We start from the raw sequence: 23654 nt of genomic DNA, 5'->3' as shown, positions 1-23654 counted from the left end.
CTATTCTAATAACAAATTTTTACTACTCACAAATAGGTCAAATAATATTGCAGGAGATGCACTCTACTTACAATATGTTGCTAAACTCTGGAATAGTATCCCCACACAAATAATACTCTGACAAACTCATCAGTTTTAAATCACTGCTTAACCAACATCTTAAATCCTGGTCCTGCACATGCTCATTACGAGGTTAAGAATTTTTATACATACCTGCTTCCTATACAACACACTAAACTTCATGTGGGCTTTCTCTTCAGTAACTTCTACCTCTGTAAAATCTTTGAATGTATAAATGTAATTACTGCATGTGTAACTATTGTATGTGTATAAATGTAAATAGAAATGTAACTATTTTGTGTTTAACTGGAACGAAGTATAATGCAATGTAAACAAATGCAGCTTTTCTCCCTGGCCTCTCCAGAAAATGGGTAGTGCCCAGTCAGATCTTCCTGGTAAAGAAAGATAAATAAATAAATACATGCACCTGATAACTACCCTGAGTAAGTACCACTTTTTTGTTTTTATACACCCTTTCCCTGCATAACCAAACACAATGGCTCCTCTACCTGGGCATAACTGAAACATTTGTTCTATCATTATGGGAGCAGAGAGTTTCTGGATGTTGCAGGAGTCCAACAACCCATTTGTTTCTGCCTGGGAATCCTCCATGAGCTCATATAATCATGGCAAGAGGCAGATAGTAGCAACTGGGCCAGAATGCTTGTCCTGTGGGGTGGTCTACCCTTTTCATTGACAGAGCTGTCCCCTCCACTGTGGCAACTTTTTCTGTGTTCTGCTACAGGTACCCCCTTACAGGAAGCATAGTAATGCAAGCTGAATTCTCCATGGCTCACAGTGTGTCTTCCACATTGCATCAAGGGCTTGATAGACTCTAGCTTCATGGAACAGATATCCATTGCTCTTACTGGATCTCACCACGCTGTAAGTCAGAACTGCATTCCTTCCTTTTCTCCAGAATGAGTGAGCTGGCAGTGGCCATGCACTACCACCCTCAGCCTGCTATCTTCTACAGGCGCCTAAGCAGTTATTCAGTCTCAGGTCATCTGAGATGTAATCAGGCTTTATCTCTATATGTTGCGGAGTGGCTCTGTAAGTCCCATTTTCTGACTGCAGTTATACTGGGAGTCCTCATTACTCATGGGGAAATTATGAAAATACTTGGATGGAGGTCACTAGGAGGAATACCTTTCCCAATCAGAACTAGCATGGGAAATTGTTACTGTTCTTATCTAGTTATAAAATGTGCATAACAAACAACATGTTTAAACACAAGCTTGCTGGTAAGACCATTAGTTTCAGAGAACTATAACCAAGGATGTATAACTAACTTTGTAGTTATGTTACCAGACCTAGGAATATATTCAAGTCAAGAAAGGTGCTGATCTGCCAAATTATCCACATTTGGTGATAAGCTGCATCAGATGTCAGAGCAGCAGCTGTGCAGAGCTCAAAAACTCAATCTATAAGTGCAGGTATCCTGAGAAAATTTAATAGATGCTGTGTATGATGAGTTCAACTCCATCCTCCAGAAAAGGTACTCATATAAATATGAAAAGGCTGGGAACCTAGAGGCAAAAAACACCATGTTCAAGACCTCAGTAGTGGAGATGGCACCAAACAACTAGGGCTCAAATGTAGTTGATGCTTGTTAACTCAGCAAGCTTTGGACTCACTGGTGGAAGTTAAAGAAAGAAGCCTTTCAAACAATACTAGGAGCATGGTGAGAAAGTAGTGTGTGTGCATCTGACTCACATGAAACAACTGGCCAAGATAGCAGCTGTGGTGGTGCTGTTGTGACAATTAATGAAGCAAAAGTCTCAGGGTGTGAGGAGGTTGTCAAGATCATGGAGAGTAACTTTCAGACAGATACAAGCAGGTTCTGGCAAACCATCTGGAGATTCAAGTGAATGGATAGGACATTCTCCAGGCTGTTCTCTGCAAGTCAGATGAAATGTTTATCTTAAGTGGAAACGATGTCAGGAGATGAAAGGAGTACTTTAAAGGAACTCGTGAATCTGGTGGGGGGTGCAGGATGCACTTGGCAGGAGACTATTGTCTGTGGCAGAGGTCAATGCAGCAATTCCACTGAAACAAGATTGTTTCAGAGGAGGAGGAGGACAAGCTCCATCCACAAATGTGGAAAGTGCTAGACATTGTTGGGGTGCTGTAGTCAATGCACATTTTCAACGTTGGATGGAAGCTGGGGAAAGTACCTCTGGGCTGACCAAGTGGGATGGCAGTCTCTACTTTTAAAAGTAGACACAATACAGTGTGCCCCACTTATAGAAGAATCACACTCCTCAACCCTTCTGGGACAGCTTATGCTGGGGTGCTGGAAAGGAGACTTCATCTGATAGTCTAGTTTGTTAGTCATAGGGACAATGTGGATTCAGTCTTGGCCTTGCAACAGTGGCTCAACTCTTTCTTCTTGCACAAATATTGGAGAGGTCATGGGAGTTTCTGAATACTTGTAAACATATGTTTGGCTGAGTTGAAGAAGGCATACGATTACATATTCCAGAATGTCTTGTGGGAGGTGTTCTAACAGTATAGGGTCCCATAGCCAGTGCTGCATAGCACTTGGACCCCTGTACTTCAGAAGCAAAAGTTACATCCACATTATGGTCGTCATTAAATCAGGCACATTCAAGGTGGATGTAAAATTCATGTAAAGGTGCTTCTTGTCTTTGGTACTGCCCATGATGCATATGGACTTGAAATCAAGCTGCAGCTGAAGTGAAGTTTAAAGGACATCTAGTTTGAGTAGATGAAGGCTTTATCCTTTGTTGTTTGTAGATGATGCAATTAGCCTCATGTGACTGAGCTCTTGCATGTGGTGGAATGGTTCACTGCTGTGGAGATTGGGCTGAAAGTGAGCACCTCCAAATAAGAGTTATTAGGTGTTTCTCTGAAAGGGCTAGCTTGATCTTTGCATGGGATGGAGAAACATCCACTGCAGCTGGAGGTGTTTAAATATGTGAGGACCTTGATTATGAGTTAAGGTAGAAAAGACATACCAGGGCATTGGGATTCTTACCACGAGCCGGATACTAAGATAAAGCTTTCTGCTGATCCAGTGGTCTCTATCCTCATCCTTAATGACCTTTGGTTATTGACTGAGAGAATGGGATCATGGACACCTGCAAAGGAATTAAGGTTCCTTTGCAGGGTAGCTGAGTTTTCTTTCATTGAAAAAAGTGAGGATTATATTAATTTAGAATTTTGTTAGAGTAGAGCCAGTGCTACTCCAGGTCAAGCTGTTTCAGCTAAGGTGGTCTGACCATTTACTGAGGCTGCACCATGGGATACCCCCTTTGGGTGGTATGTCAGACAAAGCCTATGCCTTGTAGTCCCCGGGGCAGACCTTGACACATTGGAAGGAATATAAAACAAAAACAGCACCAGACACAAGCAAATGGTTTAAGCACTTTCGTTCATTTAATCTACAGAACTTCTTCAGAAACTAAAATCAACCAACTACTCACTTATATGTCTAACTAATCAATTAAATTACAAACCCACCAATCACAAGCCAAAATGCAAAAAAATCGAATGAATATTAAACAGTTTGCCGCATTTTAAAGATATACAACTTTAGTTTTTATAAAATAATACATTTAAAACAATGATAATATAAAACATAATATAAACAATGTGTATCTACTTTAAATATTTTAAAACTTTAGAAAACATTTGATAGATATTTTCTCGTTGATACCAGGCAAAATATCTGCTTTAAAAAATCTTTGCCACTTTAGTTCTAAATATTCTAAATATGCATTTGAAGTGTGAACAAATCTAGCACCGTTAACTTTTTCTAAGATGATGAATTGAAATTTCTTAAAATCTACACAATTTAAAGAATCCCTGGCTAAGGCATTAGTACTATCTCTCTTTTTTATAGCCATAGCGTGTTCCCTAATCCTGTCTGTAAACCTGTGTATGGTTTTTCCAATATAGAAGCATCTACACATAGAACAAACAGCAGCATAAACTAAACCCTCGGGTTTGACAAGTGTATCTGTCTTTAGCAACAAACAGATACTTTATATGTTCAAAATAAAAACTGTTAACTGAATAGATGAATCTACAATTTGCACACCCATTGCATGGAAAGGTGCCTATTTTGTTTTGTTTATAGGTGCAACTTGCTTTGAACCAAATGAATTTTCAAAGAATTGTTTTAAATATCTAGTCTTTTTATATATAAAACTGGGCTTATATCCAACAACCTTGACCAGTTTTTGATCCCCTAATAAAAGTTTCCAGTTATCAGTAAAGATCCGCCTGATACTGGTACTTTCAACACTTAAAGGAACTGGGAAAGAACAGGTAAACCCTCTTTCAGCTTCATGTTTCCTACCACAAAAACCTACTTTAATAATAGGAGAAAATCTTTAATTTCTCAGTTTCTTAACATTGTCTGCAATAAACTTCAGTTTGTCAGGAGGATAACCTCTCTCCTCAAACAATCTAATGACCTTATCAGTCCCCATTATGAAGACCCCCTCATCACTGATTAGGTGGCTTAACCTAAAGACCTGCCCATGAAAAAACATTTAATTTCATAAAGGGATGATGGAAACTATCAAAATGTAAGCAATTATTAGTGACTGTGCTTTTTCTAAAAATATTGCTCACAAGCTGTCTTTTTTCAATATCTAACTTAATGACATCCAAAAAGTGGACTGATGTTCCAATTTCACTCAATGTGAAAGTGAACCAACTCACTATCATTCACTTGATCTAAAATTTCATATAATACATCTCTGTCACCTGACCAAATAAAAAATAAATAATCAACATATCTTTATAAAAATTGACATGGCTAAATGAAGGAATCTTTGCTAGGTATTCCCTTTCCCACCAACAGAGAACCAAGTTGGCGAACACTAGAGCCACTTGGGCTCCAATCGCAACACCACTTTTTTGTTAATCTATCTTATCAAAAGTAAATAAATTATTTTCCAATACTAAATCTAGTAATTGCCAGATTATAAACGCATCAAGTCCACAATTTTTACAATATTTGCTCAAAAAATAATCTAACAAATTCTATACCTTCCTCTTGATCAGTAGAAGTATACAGGGAACTAATATCTATGGTGCACATAATGGTCTCATTCCCTATAAACTGGAAATGTTGGACTTCATTCAAAAACATCCAGGAATCTTTTAGGTAGTATTTACTTTTTTGTACTAAAGGATTTAATACTTGATCCAGACATGCTGATATTTTAAAAGTTTTATTGAAGGGTGCAGATACTATGGGCCTAAACGGAGGTTTCTAAATATTTGTGTATTTTTGGTATTCCGAATAAACAACCTAACTGACGCTCCTCTACCATCAAAATTTCAAAAAGGTCTAAAGTTATACCCTTGATGTAATAAGTCAAAAAGAATTAAATCTATATTCTTATAGCTATTTCTTACAAATTTTTTTGACACTTTTGGTAACTGTTAACATCTGACAGTAAACTGTAAATGGCTTTGTTATATTTGGTATTGTCCATAACAACAATACCTTGCCCTTATCTGCCTTCATATATCTCAGATCAGTATAACTACCTAATTTCTTTAAAGCTGCAATGTCAGCTTCATTTAAATTACAATATTTATTGACCTTATTATGTGCCCTATGATATAACAAATTGTTGATATCATTCTCACAGATAGAAGGAAAAAACATTTAATGTGTGACATAATGTAGGATTGTAGTTACTAGTTCTTTTAAATACATTCTTAATATCAACATCATTTAAGATATATTTAAGATTAAACTTCCTTACAAATAATTTAAAATCAATCAAGGGTTAACTATAAAAGCATTGCTGGCTGGGAGAAAGGAAAAACCTTTTCCTGACAACCTTATTTCAACATCAGAAAAAACTGTGTTACTTATATTGAAAATGTGGCAGTCATTAGATAACATCCTTTGTTTTTCCCTTTCTTTTTGGTCACTACTGTAAAAGCCTCTTGATTTGGAGGCAGGGTTTTTGTTTCTGTTGCTGTTGTAAAAAAACAAAGGGGAAGAAGACAAAGACAGTTCAGTTGCTTCACTGGACTCACTAGTTAAAATACCCCAGTGTGGTTCCCCACAGTCTGTGTGTGGCCCATCATCAGTCTTAACATCAAAAGAATCCAGTCTATCAAGGCTTTTAGGCATCCTATTTCTGTCATGAAAATTAGATGTGCCACCACCTTGTTTCTGTCCCTTCTTTTTAATTAACATTGGAAGGAATATTTCTCTCTGGATGCCTGGGGATCACACAGGATAAGTTGAATACAATGGATAGGGACTTCTAGTCTAAAATGCTCAGCTTGCTGCCATCAGAACTCCACCAAGGTAAACAGGTTAGAAAACAAATAGCTGACTTGAGGTACGAGTGTTTTTACTTTCCAAGTATTTTAGTATGAAGAGCATTTTAAATTGCTGTGATCCTTTCAAAGAACATACATTTCTGGCCTTAGAGATAATATACAGAGGTATAGGAATGAAATTTCTAGCAGTTATACTTTAACTTGTAAAGATCAACTAAATTAGTGTTAAATTGTTACACAAATGATATTCAGTACTTTGAACTTTATCTTTTTAGTGTCTCCCTAAGAAAATGCATCTCCTCAGTTACTGACAAATGATGGAGTAACACATTTGTTTTAGATGAAGTGTTCGATACTCAATGAATGTCCCCATCAGTCAGTGTGACCAGCATGACAAGGAATGCCAATCACTCAAGAACACATTCGTCAGAGGTCTGATACACACCAACAAATTGCACAATAGTGTACTATGGTAGAGAAATTGATGTTTTACTTACTCATTTATGTCACAAATTTGGCCATTGATTTTACTTGTTGAAAAACCTGACAAAATTATGCATAAATCACAGTAGCCCAAATTATGCAATTCTACACACCATACCAGCTTATTCGAGTTAACAAAAGTTTTCCTTTTAATATATATGGTTCTGGTATCACTGTGATTTGCATTAACTCTCTGCACACAATGGCAAACTAAGTATGATTATTTATACTAAAACAAACAAAAAATGTTATCTGAATATTCCTCACCTCCTCTCTGCTTTCTACTCGTATTTTCCACACTTCATAGCTCATATTCTCCTACCCAGAAATGTGAAATTGTAAACTGACATTTTAAACCTCAACGCGTATGCCAGTTTATCATGTATTCTTACACAGAAACTGTACATTTCATGATTGTAGATTTTGTCTATTATAGCTGCGTTTAAGATACTGTATGTCCACATAGTATCTCTAAGCTTTATTTTTTTGTCTGTTGTACAAAATTGCCTATTTTGCAAATGATGCTTTTCTCCCTAGGCATACCTCTCAAATCCTATGATTTAGGCAGGGTTAGGATTTTGGGCCTCAATTTTAGCCTTCTTCCTCCTAGATTTATGATGCTCCTCATAAAGGTAGACCTATTTATGGGTTCATACTTTATTAAATACATAAACTAAGCCTACAGAAAGATTCACTACCATTAAGTATATAGGGTCTAGTATATAAAGATCTACTATTATCAAGTATAATTGAGTGCTCATCTTTCTGACTCTCTGCTATGATCTTTAATGCTTGTAAACTAAATCTGAGACCCCAGGCCTATGTTGAAAAGGGGCTAACACAGCCCATTCAGATAGACACACAACCATCCATATATAAAATCTAGTTCATTAGGTCAAACTAAAAACACCAAAACATCAAAAAAAAAAAAATAATTGAACTAACACTGATTTTAAATACAAAAAGGAAAACTTTTTTTGCACTGGGACAAACTCCCATACCCACACTACTTATATATACCAACTCTAAGACTGCACAATAGTGGGGAGGAGAACTTGCCTTTCCCCACTAAGTGCTGATCTCAAAGCATGTTTGTCCAAAAGTGAGCTGACAAATGTTCAAGAAAATGGCAACTGAAAAAACACAAACCAATCTTAATGAGCTACAAACCACAACATGTTACAGAACCTCCCCAATGCCCCCTGAAAACCGTATTTGATTCCTAAATATACAGGATGAACTTCATATATACAGGAACTCCATCATCCTGTGAGACTATCTGTGCTTTGAAAAACTGGCAAACATATACGTCATATGTAGGTTATGCCTAAAATTTTTTTATATCGTAAATAAGAACTCCCTGGACCAAATAGTTAAAGAACTTAGCAAAGGACAAAACATTCTTTACCTGGTCCTTACAAATATAGCCTATATATTCCCTTCCCCAGTTAAGTCTGACCACAAAATGGCAACCTTCTTTAAAATCCCCAAGCCATAAGATGTAAATATCTCAGAATTCAAATGTAACAATCCGAAACTGCTGAAATATCACGGAACAAATAACAAAAAACACACTGAATTAAAACTTGAACAAGCAATTTGGTGTGAATGCAGTTTAGACAACCAATACAGTTTGGTCAAATTCAGAACTGCATATAGAATGATTCAATTTTTATATATAAACTTATAAGGTACAAAACTAAAAAACAAAATACATACAAAAGGCACATTAAACTAAAATACACATAATAATGTTATTTAAACATACTTTACTAATACAATACATAAATAAACATCTAAATAAACAACATAAGGCATAATTATAATATGAATTCATTATTGCAATGTGTAAACCAAATCATAATAATCATTGATATAATAATATAAATACATACAATAAATAATAACATTACTATAATAAATACATTCATAAATAAATTCATATTACCTATGGAAACAACTGAGCTTTGACTCAATAATGTCCTTAAAAATTGTATAAAAATGAAATCGATCAATTAAAAAAAATTGACAATAAAATCAAAAAAAAAAAAAAAAAATAAAAAAAAAGTCCCTATAAGCGAAAATAATATTATTATAATAACTACTACACCACCATTATTAAATGACAGCATTTCAATTAATACCTCCTCACCTAGAATGCAATCATTTATTTAATTTTTTCCATTAGATATACCAGCTTGTTTTATTCGTTTAGTGTACATTTGTGACACCATATTGGTTACCTTAGTATTTTCATTATTTTTTTTTACATTTTTACACTTTAATTTTTTTTTTTTTTTTACATTTTTTATACATTTTATATATTTTTTTTATTATTTTATATATTTTTATATTTATACATATTTTTTTTTTTTTTACATTTTATCATATACATTTTACATTTTATCATTTTTTTCACATTTTATTATGGGAATATTTTTATTATGGGAAATATACATATTTTTATATTTTTTATTTTATTTATTTTTATATATATTTAGATATACATTTATATATATGTATATATATATATATATTACTTATTATATATGTATATATATCTGTATATTCTATAATTTTTTTATAATTTTTAATAATTTATTTTTTTAATATTATAGGTTATTTTTGGTTTATTTTTTCTGATTTTTTTTTTTTTTTTTTTTTTGATTTTTTATTTCAATTTGATTGAGCATTATTAATTAGGCATTTAAGGAAAGCTCAGTTGTTTCCATAGTTTCCATAGGTAATATACATGAATTTATTATTAATAAGTATGAATAATGTTATGTTATGAATTTATATTATTAGATTATTATATTTTATTACACAAATATTATCGATTAGTTGATTTATGTACATTTTAAATTTTATTTAGACCCCTTATGATGTTTATGATGAGTTGCAATAATGAATTCATAATATAATGTATGTAAATAATAAAATTTGTAATGAATTGTGAATGTTAATTTTTTTATATTTATGTATTAAGCTTTTGTTATGTTTTATTTTTATGTTTTATATAAAGTTTATATATATGCATTAAATGTTTCTCTTGCAGTTCAAGAAGAGACCAAACTGTTGGTATTGGAGCAAACTGCATTCAGCGTTTGTTTTGTCCATTGTTCAGTGAGAATTTTGTGTGTTCAGGTTGGCGTTATGTGGATTAAATCAGTTTTTTAAAGTAAAGAAAGAGTTTTTTTTTGGCATTGTTCCGCTTATGCACGAACAGTTGTTACCAAGACTTGCAGTCTTTTGGAAATTTGTTTAAGAATTCAAATGTACTAACCTCTTGAAATTCCCTGATGACGTCTCAAAAATGTAGCTGCAACCCTCCCCCAAAGACTGACATAGCTAGTGGTTATAAGAGTAAAGATAAAAGTATTAACATGATAATTCCTAGGAGAACCAAAAAAAACTGGAAAGTTCATGAGCAAACCAACCTGGTGGTCTGCATGCATAAATAAACAATACAACAAAAGCAAAAAGCTTCTAAGAATATACAACAAAACTGAAGACCTATAAATCAAGTCAACATCAAAAAATTATTGAAAGTACTGAAAATACAATTAGGAAGATGATTCATTCCCATGAACTTAGATTAGCATCAGAAACTAAGGATAATTAGAAACCCTTCATTACTTATATAAGGAAATTAAGAACTAATGCCCGGTACTGCAGTGAACTTACTTAGAATGGCACCACCTATTTGGATCCAGTGGAAACTACAAATATATTAGCTAACAAATTCAGTGCAAATTTTACCCTGGAGACAACTATATAAAGCCCACATATTTCAAAGGATTTTAACCCTCTGTCCTTACACTGATGCTCAACAATAGATTTGGAATGTTTTACAGATAAATCAAACCAACCACATTGTACTAACCACTATGAGCCACAAAGCATCATAGAAAATGATGAAGTCTACATCACATGGAGTCATCCATTACCAACAATTCAAAAGACAGATGCTAGAAAATTGTATATCATGGTCTAAGAAAAGAAAAGAAAAGCAGCACTGAAATCACCACAGCCAGTGGCTACCGTGTCTTACGCACAGAGAGACACAAAGTCATAAAATATCAGGATTTGGTAGAAACAAAAGCAATGGGGAAGAAAGATACCTAGATAGTTCCAATAGTAGTAGGAGTAATAGGTCTTCTAAAAAAAGAATCTACAATTGTATTTAGACATGCTACCAATACATGTAACTCCATACAAATTGCAGAAGGAATCATTACTAGGCACACTGCAGGTGCTGCGAAGAACACTTTTCGCTGACATCAAAGAATGAAACAATACTAATTTCATGAACTTTAAACGTTAAAAAAAGATTTTTAAAACTGGAAACTTTCTTTTAATTTTATAACAATATTGCAAATGAATCTATTTTCTAAACAAGGAGATAGAGGTCAATGACTCATATTCTGATTAGGGTCTTGGCCTCCCTCCAAATCAGCTGGCCTGAGCATTAGCCAATTCACAACTCTTATTCTAATTAGGGACTTGACCTACTGTGTCATCCAACCAGCTGGCTGAACTATAAGCCAATCAGGAACCACAGCCTTATCTTCAATCATAAGGGCTGTTTTCCATCATACCCAGTTGTTTTGAGTTGTTTAAACTAGAATTGTAATGGTTTTTCAGGAAGAAACACTGTATCTGATGAAGTCTGATAGATGAAGGTACTCATTATTTTGAATAAACTGGAAAAGTTAAAGCTCAAAGAAGGAATGATTCATGTTTTTATTGTCTGATTTCTGAGAAGGTGTACATTCTACTCTGGATAGCTGTCTGCCTGCAAAATACCTACAGGAATACAGCAGTGGATTACTTTGAGCAAAATGGCTTTTCCTTTTGTTTTCACTTGTTGATCCCAGGGTGAAGTAGCTACTCCACTGGGTTTGGAGAGCCTATAGGGGGACCTGCTCTACAACAGGTAGCCAACATTTTGTACTGGTACTATCCTTCACAAGAACATACTAAAGTTACTTTTAAAAAAAAAATCCTCTGTGAGACCTGATAACATACATGGCTATCTGCTGGACAGCACTAAATATTTGCTAGCAGAGCCACTCCTACAGCTATTTAACCTGAGCTTAGCCAGTGGCATGGTCTCCAAGGTATGGCACACAGCAGCAGTAATTCCACTTCACAAGAGTAGCCCACCACGGACCTAGGAAACAACAGTCTCATTAACCTGACAAGGCTAATCTGCAAGGCCATTGAATGGGTCAGTCAAGCCAAGCACATTGGTGGAGCTACTCTTGTAGGTATGGTTTTACTATCACATAGCAGAAGCAATAATATGTCACTTAGGACTCCAATTTCTTCACAATGAATGAATTTTGATATTACATTTTGTGTGCCCTGTTGTTCACACAGTTTTTAACATTGTACTTTTCTGGAATCCATTCCAGTATTAGTTAACTTGCATATTAATGAATGTTTTTTATGACGGCTTAACAAATTCCTCTATACAAGATACTTCCACAGTCTCTTTCTCCCTCTTTCTCTTTTCATTTCCTTCAGTGATTCATAGAAAGAAACATATTAACTTCACATGACATGGACTTCCTGCACTCTACCAACTACTCCATTTATATTCTCAGCCATTCCTTTTTTTTTTTTTTTTAGATTCCATCAACCTTTTAAACACAATGGAAAAAGCTAACTAATCTATATTTTTGCTTCTTTACTGCTTCAACATCTGTGATGTGAAAGGCTCCCTACTGAACTTCTAAACCTTACAAATATGAGACTCAAAAGAAAAAGGAAAAAAAAAAGAAAAAACTAGAGAAAGATAGGAAAGCAGTGAATGCTGAAAATTCCTGTTTACATTTCAAGTTGCTTTTTTTGCATGGGAACAAGCTTCCCCTGTACCACCCCCATATGGGGACTTCACCCTCACACATGAAGACTTACTATGACAATCTTGAAGCTGACAATCTTGAAACTCAATCACGAGCCCAAAGTATCAATAGACCAAAAGGTTGAAAACCACAATGTCTAAAAATGTTGAATACAGAATCTCCCTACCAGTTTTAGCCCAGGAACTAGTGCTAATATAGGTTCTGCAGGGGTGAAAGACCAGATGTTCAATACTGTGGCCTTCAGCGTTTAATATATACGGGTCTACTTCATAACATTGAAATTTCATTACATTAAATTTTATAAAACTGAGACCGTAACATCGAAAATTAAAAACACTGAAAACTCAGAACATTGAAAGTGTGTTTCGTAACATTGAAAACTACATTGCACAAATAAATAAGATCCCCTCCACCTACAACACCACCTAACAAACACTTTCTACTACATTTCTGCAGGAAAACAAAGCCCCCCCCTGCACCCCACACCCCCTTATAAATTAAATATAACAACTCCAAGATTGCACTACAGTAGAAACAGGTTAAATATATCAACTCTAAGATCGCACTACAGTAGAAAAAAGTTAATTTCCTAACCTGATGACAACACTGAGATTAGGAAATTAACTTTTTTCCACTGTAGTGTGATCTTTGAGTTGGTATATTTAATTTATGGTGGGTGTGGGGGGCAGAGCCACATGGAGGGTGCAGGGGGGGCTTTCCCCCTTACAGAAATGTAGTAGAAAGTGTGTTTGCTAGTTAGGTGCTGTTATAGGTGGAGGAGATCTTATTTACATGCGCTATGTAGTTTTCAATGTTATGAAGCTAAGTTTCAATGTTCTGAAGTTGCACTGTTTTGGGTTTTCAGTGTTTTGAATTTTCGATGTTATGGTTCAGTGTTATGAATTTCAGTGTTATGAGATTTCAATGTTCTGAAGTAGACCCATATATATATATATATATATATATATATATATGTGTGTGTGTGTGTGTGTGTGTGTGTGTGTGTATATATATATATGTATAAACCTCCTAGATCACCATACCTGAGAGAAAAGGGAATACTCTTGAGATACATATACTAATTCTGAGAGAGCTGTAAGTCTACACTTTTGCTCATTCAGTCAGCACTTGCAGTAACGAGACAATTAATTAAAATAGTTACTGTAGTGGAATTGTACCTCCCTCTCCATGTTTTAGTAGTCTGATAAGGGAAGTGGCCAGGAATGCTACATGTTCTAAGCTTGACTCTTTATTATAGGTGTGAGATTAAACCCATCATGCCCCATTGTTTTACCAGCCATCAACATCTGCTCTCATCACTTTCTGCCAGTAATATTTCTCTTGTTTTGGCTAGCTGTTGCCAATCATTTTTCATGAATATTGAAAGAGAATACCTACTCCTTTTCTTTCCTCTCACTATCATCAGCACCCTTTCCTTTCCCTTTCATAAATATTGGAATATGTCTCTGTAGTACTGGACGATTTTGACTTCCTAACCAACTTTGATATATTTTCATTAGTTGTTGTTTGTCTTTAGGCTTTTTCCCGGTAAGGGGTCGCCACAGCGGAACTTCGGTCCGCTAATGATTGGCAGTAGATTTTTCATTAGTAAAGGCTTTTATTATTTCAGCTGCCTACTTTTACCCATTTTTGTTGCATTTTATTTAAAAAGTATCCACTGATCAGTTTCCTCAGTCTGTTCTGACAATTCCTGAATGTATCTGTTTTTCCTGTAACTTTCCCTGCTTTCACCTTACTGGGCTTTTCTCATTTTTTTATTAATGTGAATTACATAAATGTTTATTTAACCTTGTTTTGTTCCGTCACTGTGAACACTCAGTCCTTTTGCAATGTTATTTAACTGTAACAGATATATTAGGAACAGAACACAGCAAAGCATCTGCCTCGTGCACTTTGATCAGAATGACGGACAACATGTGAGCACCCTGAACAAACTGAAAACCTGCCTTTATTTAAAGCAAAGAAACAAAATCTTGTGAACATCATGTTATCTAAACACTGACGTCTGCCAACAATTATAGAAGTAAAACGTTTGCACAACACTTTTGATGGATCAGACATGTTAAAGGTGAACTGCAAGTGCTCCTGGGCAGATAAAAGAATAACACAAGGTCAACGGATAAGTTGTAATGCTGGATGCAGTTTTATTGTTTACTGGTCAATGTTTCAACAAATTCAACCTTGTCCATTAGGACTGGCTGTATAATCCAAAGTAGTGAATTGCAGACATACTAGGGAATGCTTCTGTAGAAAATCTCAAAGGACTTTTAAAAAAAAATGTTTAACAAGAACTTATTTGTAATTGGTAGGTACCTCACAATGGGCACAGGACATAGTTACACCATACTTGTATGAATGCTGTTCTACATGAAAACAGACATATGATGTGGTATTTTAACAGCAAAATGGAGTTTCCAGTATCCCCGTGCAAACAAATATGCCTCCTCTATCCTTATTTCTTATAACAGACTCCTCAAAGATCGTCTTGCATTACAGGAAAATCAAAGAAGTAAGTCAATGCGACAATCTGTGTAAAACAATCAAAATTTGAAATGTATCATTCAAACACTGACCTACAACCACACACGTGCACACGCACACACACACACACACACACACACACACACACACACACACACACACACACACACACACACACACACACACTTTTAAATGGGTTAATATATCAAATAATATGTTTGGGAAGGACATCATTGATCAACACCAAACACCTTTGGGGGCAAACAGTAGCCATGTAATGGCTGGTTCCGACTATTAACATGTACACAAATAAGAAAATAAAATGGGCTTTACATTAAACTTTCAGGTTTCATAAGATAAGTTTAAATGCAGTATTAATTGCTAAAATTGTTTGCAAAGCAGTGTATCAAGATGTAATAAGGTACACTACCTTGCATGCTACAGTAAATGATAGTGCTACACAAATAGTTATATCTTAACAGCTATGAAAAATAGAAAGACAATCAGTTCTGAGGTAAACGCATACGTGACAGCGAGTATGTTTTGCTCTAATCTATTTTCTAATTGTTATTAAACTGGCCTGCAAGCAGAAATCCAGTCACTGTCCCAACAAACTAAATCACAACAGGTTAATTTCTACATAGAAACGTAACATTAACTATGGCACCATGTTAAATGGCTGAAACATAGTGGCGATGTTTCTTATTATGCATTCTCTTTCATTGCAAACCGTCAGTTAACAGTCCTTACCGGTACAAATGCTATTCTGTCTTATGAATCCTGGTGGGCATGGCTGCCTGTTGACTTGTCCAACGATGTTTCCATTTTTACTGAACGGATGCCAGGTTAATAGTGTATTTGTCTGAGTCTGCCCTGATTGACTGAAATGTGTAGAAACCAGCTGTGGGCGAAAGCCTCCATGAACATGGGAGACGTTAACTGCAGGCTTCTCTATACCTGCACAAGACTTGCCATCCCCAAGAAGAATCTGGCCTGGTGGACACAAACACCTGTAGCTTCCAGGAAGGTTGCGACACTGGTAGGCACAAGGACTGGGAATTTTCTGACATTCGTTTATGTCTAAAACACAAAATAAAAACATTTTCTTAATTTTCTTGTGTACATAAAAATGATCCATACGTTTTGAAAAAAATGTTGGCTCTAAAATAACATTTTTACTGTCATTTTCCAAAATGTGGAGTGAATTGTAGTTTTTATGGAACACATTACTGACAGCACAGATTCACTTTACCATTTTATCTGAGAGTCTAATGCTCTTCTATTCAAAATATAAGAGAAAATTGGTTTTGCTGTTTACCCTAGCAAAAATACTGCTGCTACAAACTAGTATAGGAAGAATGTTGATAATGTGTGGTATTTTGTGTTTGAAAGGCTATTAAATGCGACTAGTTAGATGTTTATAGTCATGTACATGAACAATAATGGAGTCTAAAAGAAATACAACACTATTATTAGAATGATTACTTTTCACAATACAACAGCATCGGTTGTAGCTAAGGTCTAATATTCTTGTGAGAAGCATTTGATTAAAGTAAATTGGAAAATCATACTTTTTTTTTTGCAAAAATGTTTTTTTTCTTGTTTTCTGCTAATGACCATCACTTTTAATGAAGTAGAATTTGACTTGGAATTTTCTACTCTTTGTTGCTTGCATATGTATTTTGTGTTAAAATAAAAAGAAAGATTAGCAATCACAAAATTATTGTGCAATACATTGGCTGGGATTTAGAAAATGTACTGCTAAGTGTTACATGGGCAATGCCGCAGTGGTCAACAGTACAACAGCAGTATAACGTGACTCAGAGACATGGTAAAGCTTCATGGAATAACTGCTCATTATTATGTTCCATTTATCCACTCTCAGAGCACAGTTGCAGAAGCATACAGAAACATGCGAATATACCATAACTCTCAAATGTCCAAATTTTCACAGAATGTCCAGATTTTTGACTCATATTTTTGGTCTGTTTCTCATAAAATTGTAGTTTTTTGGCAAATCACTGACAAATCCTTGAGGACTGAAGTCAGAAAATAATGGCAGACATTTCATTCTTAGACTTAAATATCTTTGGAAAATACATGTTAATACAAAAACCTGTTATTCTATCAACTCTCCAAGTTTGTAAGAGCAAGATTTAAAAAAGTGTCCTTATTTTTGGACCTTTGCTACCCCATTATTTGTGGCTGTGTTCAGATTTCGTGCTCTAAGAGGTTGAGAGGTATGGAATATACACATACAGACAGATGGGTATTGACCCTCAAACAAGATCACATACACACACAAATACCCAGACAACTGCAATGCTTCATACACACACACACACACACACACACATATATGTGTGTGTGTGTGTGTGTGTGTGTATGAGCATATGAAGTACATAGCAAAGGTATGCCAGCTGAATCTTTTCTGCACAACTAGTCCAAATGTAGAACATTGGACCCTATTTAAGGTAATTAGCATCTTTTTAAAATTAATCCATTGTATAATGCTAGTGATCACTGGACAAATGATGGTAAGGGTAGGTTTAGCAATAATTCTAGGAGAATGTAACTCACTCTTAGCTTCACCATCATGAGTAGATCATGCCAGTCATTGTTAATGCACGTTCACCATTGCTGAGTTGGTGATGGTTAATACATTAACTGTATGAATACTGTTGTCCAGCCTTCTTTACAAGCCATTTAGTTGTGTTCATAATGTCGAGATACATGCATGACTTAAGTGGCATCTGGATTTCTTCAGTACATGCAGTTGGGTCTTAATGCCTCTTTCCATGAGCTTCCATTTACAGTAAACCATGCAACTTGCTTGTAATGTGCACTTCAAATGTGACAAACTGACAAACTACTTTGCTTTCATGAATTACTCTATTCTTACAGTAATATGTTGTTTCATGAGATACTATATAAAAAAAAAAATCCAGAGTACTCTTACCTAGACAGGGCCGGGCGAGACCCTGTGATCTGTAGCCACGTGGACAGCTGCAGTGGTATCCTGCAACTGTGTTTTCGCACCTCTGGTTGTAGCGGCAGAGATGAGTGCCATCTTGACACTCATCTACATCTGAGTTGGGGGGGGAGAAAAAACATTCAGTTAGATTAAACAGGTTCTGTTCATCTTAGTAAATTTGTAGAAGTAAAGTTATTAGGAACTACTGCTGTACTATTTTTTATATACCATCCTTTATTACCCATCCATAGACCAAACTACAACAAGCATGAAATACTCAATGGTTCAAAACCACTACATGCATTTGTGTGGGGTTTCTTACCTTTCTAGATGCTCAACTTCTTAAATGAAGGAAGCATTTTAATACTTACGGTATGTAAATGCATAACTGAAAGTGAGTTTAATGTGACTGTGACATGAATGCTTATCTCTCTGCAATGTCCCGCATAGTGTAACATGCATAAGTTTTAGTCCTTTCTTACTTAATGTCATACTGTGATACAGCAGGACACTTAATACATCATAATGCTCCATGAAAATGCAGGTCTGGATTGTACCGATACACTTAGGGCTGGATTCTATCACAATACACATTAGGTAGAAGGTACTGCCCTAGATTTACATGGGATGTCAAAATGGCTGCAGTTCAAAAGCAACTCTAGGAACACTGTGGACAAATACAAAAGTGCACAAGAGACCCCCAGTACCCTAAGCTCTACAAATGATTCCTTAAATTCAAAAGCTGCTAACCCATAGACGGTAGATGCATCATTGGGCAGAAGATACCAATAAATATTGGCATGTTTTACACTAATGGCATGCATCCAAGCATCTGTTATGTTAAGAGACAGCCATACGCAATGCAAAACTGCAGGTCGTGTTCCACATATCCTTTCTAGAATACAGACTAATACCATGTGTCCTGTCTGTACTGACCACCACTCTATATTACTGAGCTAGCAATGGACAAACTGTATGGTTTGTGTCCTGTAGTAAAGGATACAGTCTATCCACTCACCCATATACACACACATATGTATATGTACTTATATAGAAACAACTATAGGATCACATAAAAAATATGGGCTCCTTTATGATAAGCAACATGGCTTCAGAAATGCTTCCAGTACCATGATGGCATTATGCATTACCAGTGACATCATTTACAAAAATAAGAATGATTCAAAACTAACAGGAGATTTGTTCATTGATATGACAAGAGTATTTTAAAGAGTACATAACCTGCTCCTTTAAAAACTTAGCAAAGCCAGTTTTGGCCCAAATCCAATAAAATAGTCTCAAAGCTACCTCCAATTAAGAACATTCCAAGTACACCTAGGAACCTGCCTTTTGACTGAAAGTACTATTAACATAGGAGTCTCACAGGACCACTGATGATTTTCCTATTTATCAATGATGTATCATAGGTTCATAGCCGTGTACTAGGCTAACAACACTGGGGACTTTTTAAGCCTAGCCTTGCATCTCAAATCTCTGACAAGTTCTGGTACCCTTGATAAGTATAAGCAGGGGCTTGGGAGATGAAAAATTTACAAGCAGAGGCCTGGGAGATGAACTATTTACAGGCTGCCTGTGTCCCTTCAAGACATAGGTGCCAAACCAGGGATGAATCTTCTGTTCCCCATCCAATTGTCCAAGTTACTCTTGAAATGGGTTGGGGGTACTCTGTTTCACATGGATGGAGAGCTGAATGCAAATTTGTTCAGTTAGAGGCCACTGATGTTGCTCATGACTTCAGTGAAGTAGATGCCAAAAAAGAGGCATCCAAGGACTGATCCCTGAGGGACTCTGCATGTGACTGGCCTCTTTGTAGAGGTAAACAGATCAATTTTAACCAAATTTGAGCCAGCTAGTTATTCTCTGGTAAAATAAGGATTTATATGTTAACTTCCTGAGTTTGTCAACAATGCCCGTGTGGGGTATCAGATCAAATGTCTTAGCTAGGTCAAGGTAGGCTGTACAAAGCATTTTGACCTTATCCATTGCTTTGGTGACCTTCTTAAATAAGTCCACCAGGATGAGTGGGCATGAGCTGCCCTTGACGAAACCAAACTGGGTCCAGAGTCTGGAGGTTTCCTGTGTCATTATTGATCATTTCCATGATAACTCTTTCCAAAGCTTTGCATACAAGACTAGTGAGACTTATGGGTGTGTATTTTCTAGGGTCTGTAGATGGCCTGCCTTTGTGCAGAAGGACAGCAGCTGCTTTTCGTCATTCGTGAAGCATGAAGTCTGTTTGGAGGCTGTGGTTCAATAGTGATTCTAGACAGCCTGTTAGGTAATGTTTCATGCTAACTAGAAGGTAGCCTGGGATGGTGTCTGTGCCCACTGATGCAGTAATCTTGGCCTTAGAGATAGCATTGATGACTTGCTCCCTAGTAATCAATGTTATTTCCTGAGGGGAGGCTGAGGGGGGGAAGAGGGGTAAAGTGGTTCCATTGACATTAAGCTCTGCAACAAATTGTGTATTGTCTGAGGTTGAACACATAGATAAAGGATGCCTTGTGGTTAGCTTAGGAGGTCAAATTTGCCTGAAATGTGGCTTTTGTAGACTTTATTTCTCCTCTGATTTGTTGGTTTACATTGAAGAGAGTGCTTTCATTTTGCTGGGTGCTACATCTCCTGATTTTTTCCATGATTTTCTTACTTTTATTGTACAACCTATTGATATTATGATTCCACCAGGTTGGCTTGTTTTTTGAGCTAATTCTGTGCTTATTCCAGGTGGGTGCAGCTGCCTCTATGCAGCTATTAACATGCTTGCATATTTTTTTGTGAACAGTTCTGTGTAGGCAGCAGTGTTGTCTGGGTTTTAGGGAGGGGTTGAGATTGTGCCAGGTTATCACTTAATAGTAGGAAGTTAGCCTTAGAATAGTTTCTGAACATTCCAATGTTAGCTGAGGTTTTGGATTTTATTTTTACTTTAAAGACGACCTATTTTTGGATTTTTGGTTTGACCTTACCAGAGAAAACATTACATGGTGGGTGGGGGGGTGGGATCTGCATCACTCTCCCAAATTAGAGAGATCCAAATCCAGTATGTGCCTCTGGTCAGCATATTGACAATCTGCTTCAGGTAGTCTGTATTTATAAAATCCAAAAATATATGTGCCTGAATATTTGGTGTCATAAATAATTCTCAGTTAATAGTGGGTAATTAAAATCACCCATGAATAGGATACTGGGTTGGATGGTGAGTGCATCCAGTAAACTTAAATACATGTAATGGGTTTTCTGGTTCATAGAGAGGGAGCTAAAGCATGGAAGGAAGTGGTATTGTATTTTTTCTGTGGTGATTTGAACATGGAGAAACTCAAGTGCATTGCACTGTTTGACCAGCCTTGAGGTATATGTATTTTTTTTTATGTAAACTGAGACACCTCTGTCTTTAGTCCCTGCCTACATAGTAGCTGTGAGGAAGACCTTATAGCCTTGTACTGCCAGGGTGCTCTCCACAGCTTTAAGCCACATCTCAGTGATTGCAAAGATGCCAGCATTTTTTAGGGTGAGGAGAACTCGTAAGGAGGAGTCCATTGTTTAAACTCTTAGCATTGAGCAATAACACCTTTAGATTTTCTTGGTTTTGGTTTATTATGCTGGTACTTTCAGTTTGACACTATGGAGGAGGACAATATTTAAAAGCATAGAGGGGAAATGTGCAGACCATCTTTGGCAAAGAAGCATGGTCTATTTACCATCTCCTTCCATGCCGAGAAATATTGCACTCTTTCAGAATGACACCAGAAACTAAGCCAATTATTGAAGTCCATCATCTTCTGTTTGTCTTGTGGCACCATCACTGGAGAAGATAGAATGTTGCTCAGTGCTAGGTTCATACCAGCCTGGGACACACATTACAAGAGCTCCATGATGTCACTATTCATATAGTCTAAGGAGGTATGTCTCAGGTAATTTACACGCACATGGACTATGACACATACTGGTACTTGTGGTCCAATGACCTGAGTGCGTGCTAATGTGAGGGATCCTGGTCTCAATAAGCAAGTGACTGTAATTTTCTCCTTACTCATCCTGGTGACAAAGACATCACTGCGTGCAACAATGGAGTCTCCAATGACCAGAATGTTGGATTATGTGGTGGCTTGCCTTAGAGGCTTAGAAGTAGAGGCTCCATGAGATGTGACTGTATGTGCTGATGTGGGTGTTATTTTAAAAGACTGCATTCAGGGCTGCTGAGGACATTTATTATGTGTACTTCTTTTACGAGGTCTTTGGGGTTTAGGAAGGACACATTTAGTGCCTCAGCATATGTGGGCCTATGTGTCTGCTTTGTACTGTGTGAGAACAGAGCAGCATGTGTTGATAACCCGAGTGACATTAGGAGTGCTTTTATGTGAGAGCTTTGCCTCCAGTGATAGTGTGTAAATATATATCTTACATAACTTATCAGTTTGTTTGGGAATTTCTATATTACCTCAGAATGCCCATTATCCACTAAGCTGGTAACGGCGATTGTGGAAAAGTTCATATCCATAGCAACAGACCATTTTCTTATTGATTAGACGGTGAGCATATAATCTGGTATGCAACTCTGGTAGCAGTGATTGTTACTGCAAAGTAGTTGTCCTATATACAACTATGTATTGGTGAAATTCCAAGGCTGCTTTTACAGAAAAAATGTCAAGTCAAGGTACCTGCATCTATATGGGACACTGCCAAACACTCGAGGGGAAACTGATAAAGTAGACTCTGATGATTTATAGATGAAATATTTAGGGAGATATTCCGAACTTAGGTTAGATAGTAGCTAATAAAGCAGCACTTACTGAAAGAAAAATATAATTAAGAATGATGAACAGTGGGGTTCACCTAATTGGTTATCACCTGGCTACTACTAATGCTGATCTCACCACAGCTTCATGTTGTTTGCATACAATGCCCTTTTTATTTCTTCTCTCACTAGAAGAAAAACAGTAGCAACAGTCCCAAGCTGTGAAGCAGGCCACAGGCTCTTTGGTGATCAACTGTCTTGTCCCAGATTATACAGAGGTCTGTAGGTTTATTGTAGCCTTTTCCTGGTAGATGTCTTGAATAGCAACCAGACCAGTCAGGAAGGTCCCACAAAGACATTCACTGCCCATTCAGAGACAGTCAGGAATCAATGTCCTATGCTCCTTCATCCACCAAGAGCTACACTGACAGATGAGTTTAAAAACACAACACCAAAGTGGAAGGGTATGGAAAAACTGAAATTTCTGTGTGACTCACAAGAGAGACAGCTATGGTCTTTTTCCTAGTTTTAATTGTATTCTGTTTTCTATCACATTTTTAATATTTAAAATACTGTGTAATGAAAATACATCTCAATATACAAGACAGAAGAGGGCAATAAAGCAACACAAATTACAAGAAAGCAATACAGGAAAAATAAATTAATCGTTCCCCTCAGCAGTACATAGCAGAGTCTGAGTGAGCTTTTCCAGTAAAGCAATATC

General features: G+C 36.2%; 1 protein-coding gene across 2 annotated transcripts in view; it reads right to left on the bottom strand.

The window, feature by feature from the left end:
* The window catches only part of HMCN2 (hemicentin 2), a 2554053-nt gene that overhangs the window by 91200 nt on the left and 2439199 nt on the right, over positions 1–23654 (bottom strand). For both annotated transcript variants that reach the window (XM_044058392.1, XM_044058391.1), the window contains 2 exons: positions 18163–18291; positions 15954–16283 (listed from right to left, as the gene is read on the bottom strand). In XM_044058392.1, coding sequence (XP_043914327.1) covers positions 15954–16283; positions 18163–18291 — 459 coding nt within the window. The remainder of the gene's footprint in view (positions 1–15953; positions 16284–18162; positions 18292–23654) is intronic.

This window comes from Protopterus annectens, chromosome 16.part0 (assembly GCF_019279795.1).
Source record: "Protopterus annectens isolate FY-2018-M chromosome 16.part0, PAN1.0, whole genome shotgun sequence".
In the NCBI taxonomy this organism is placed as follows: domain Eukaryota; kingdom Metazoa; phylum Chordata; order Ceratodontiformes; family Protopteridae; genus Protopterus; species Protopterus annectens.
This window is presented reverse-complemented; position numbering and strand designations above follow the sequence as displayed.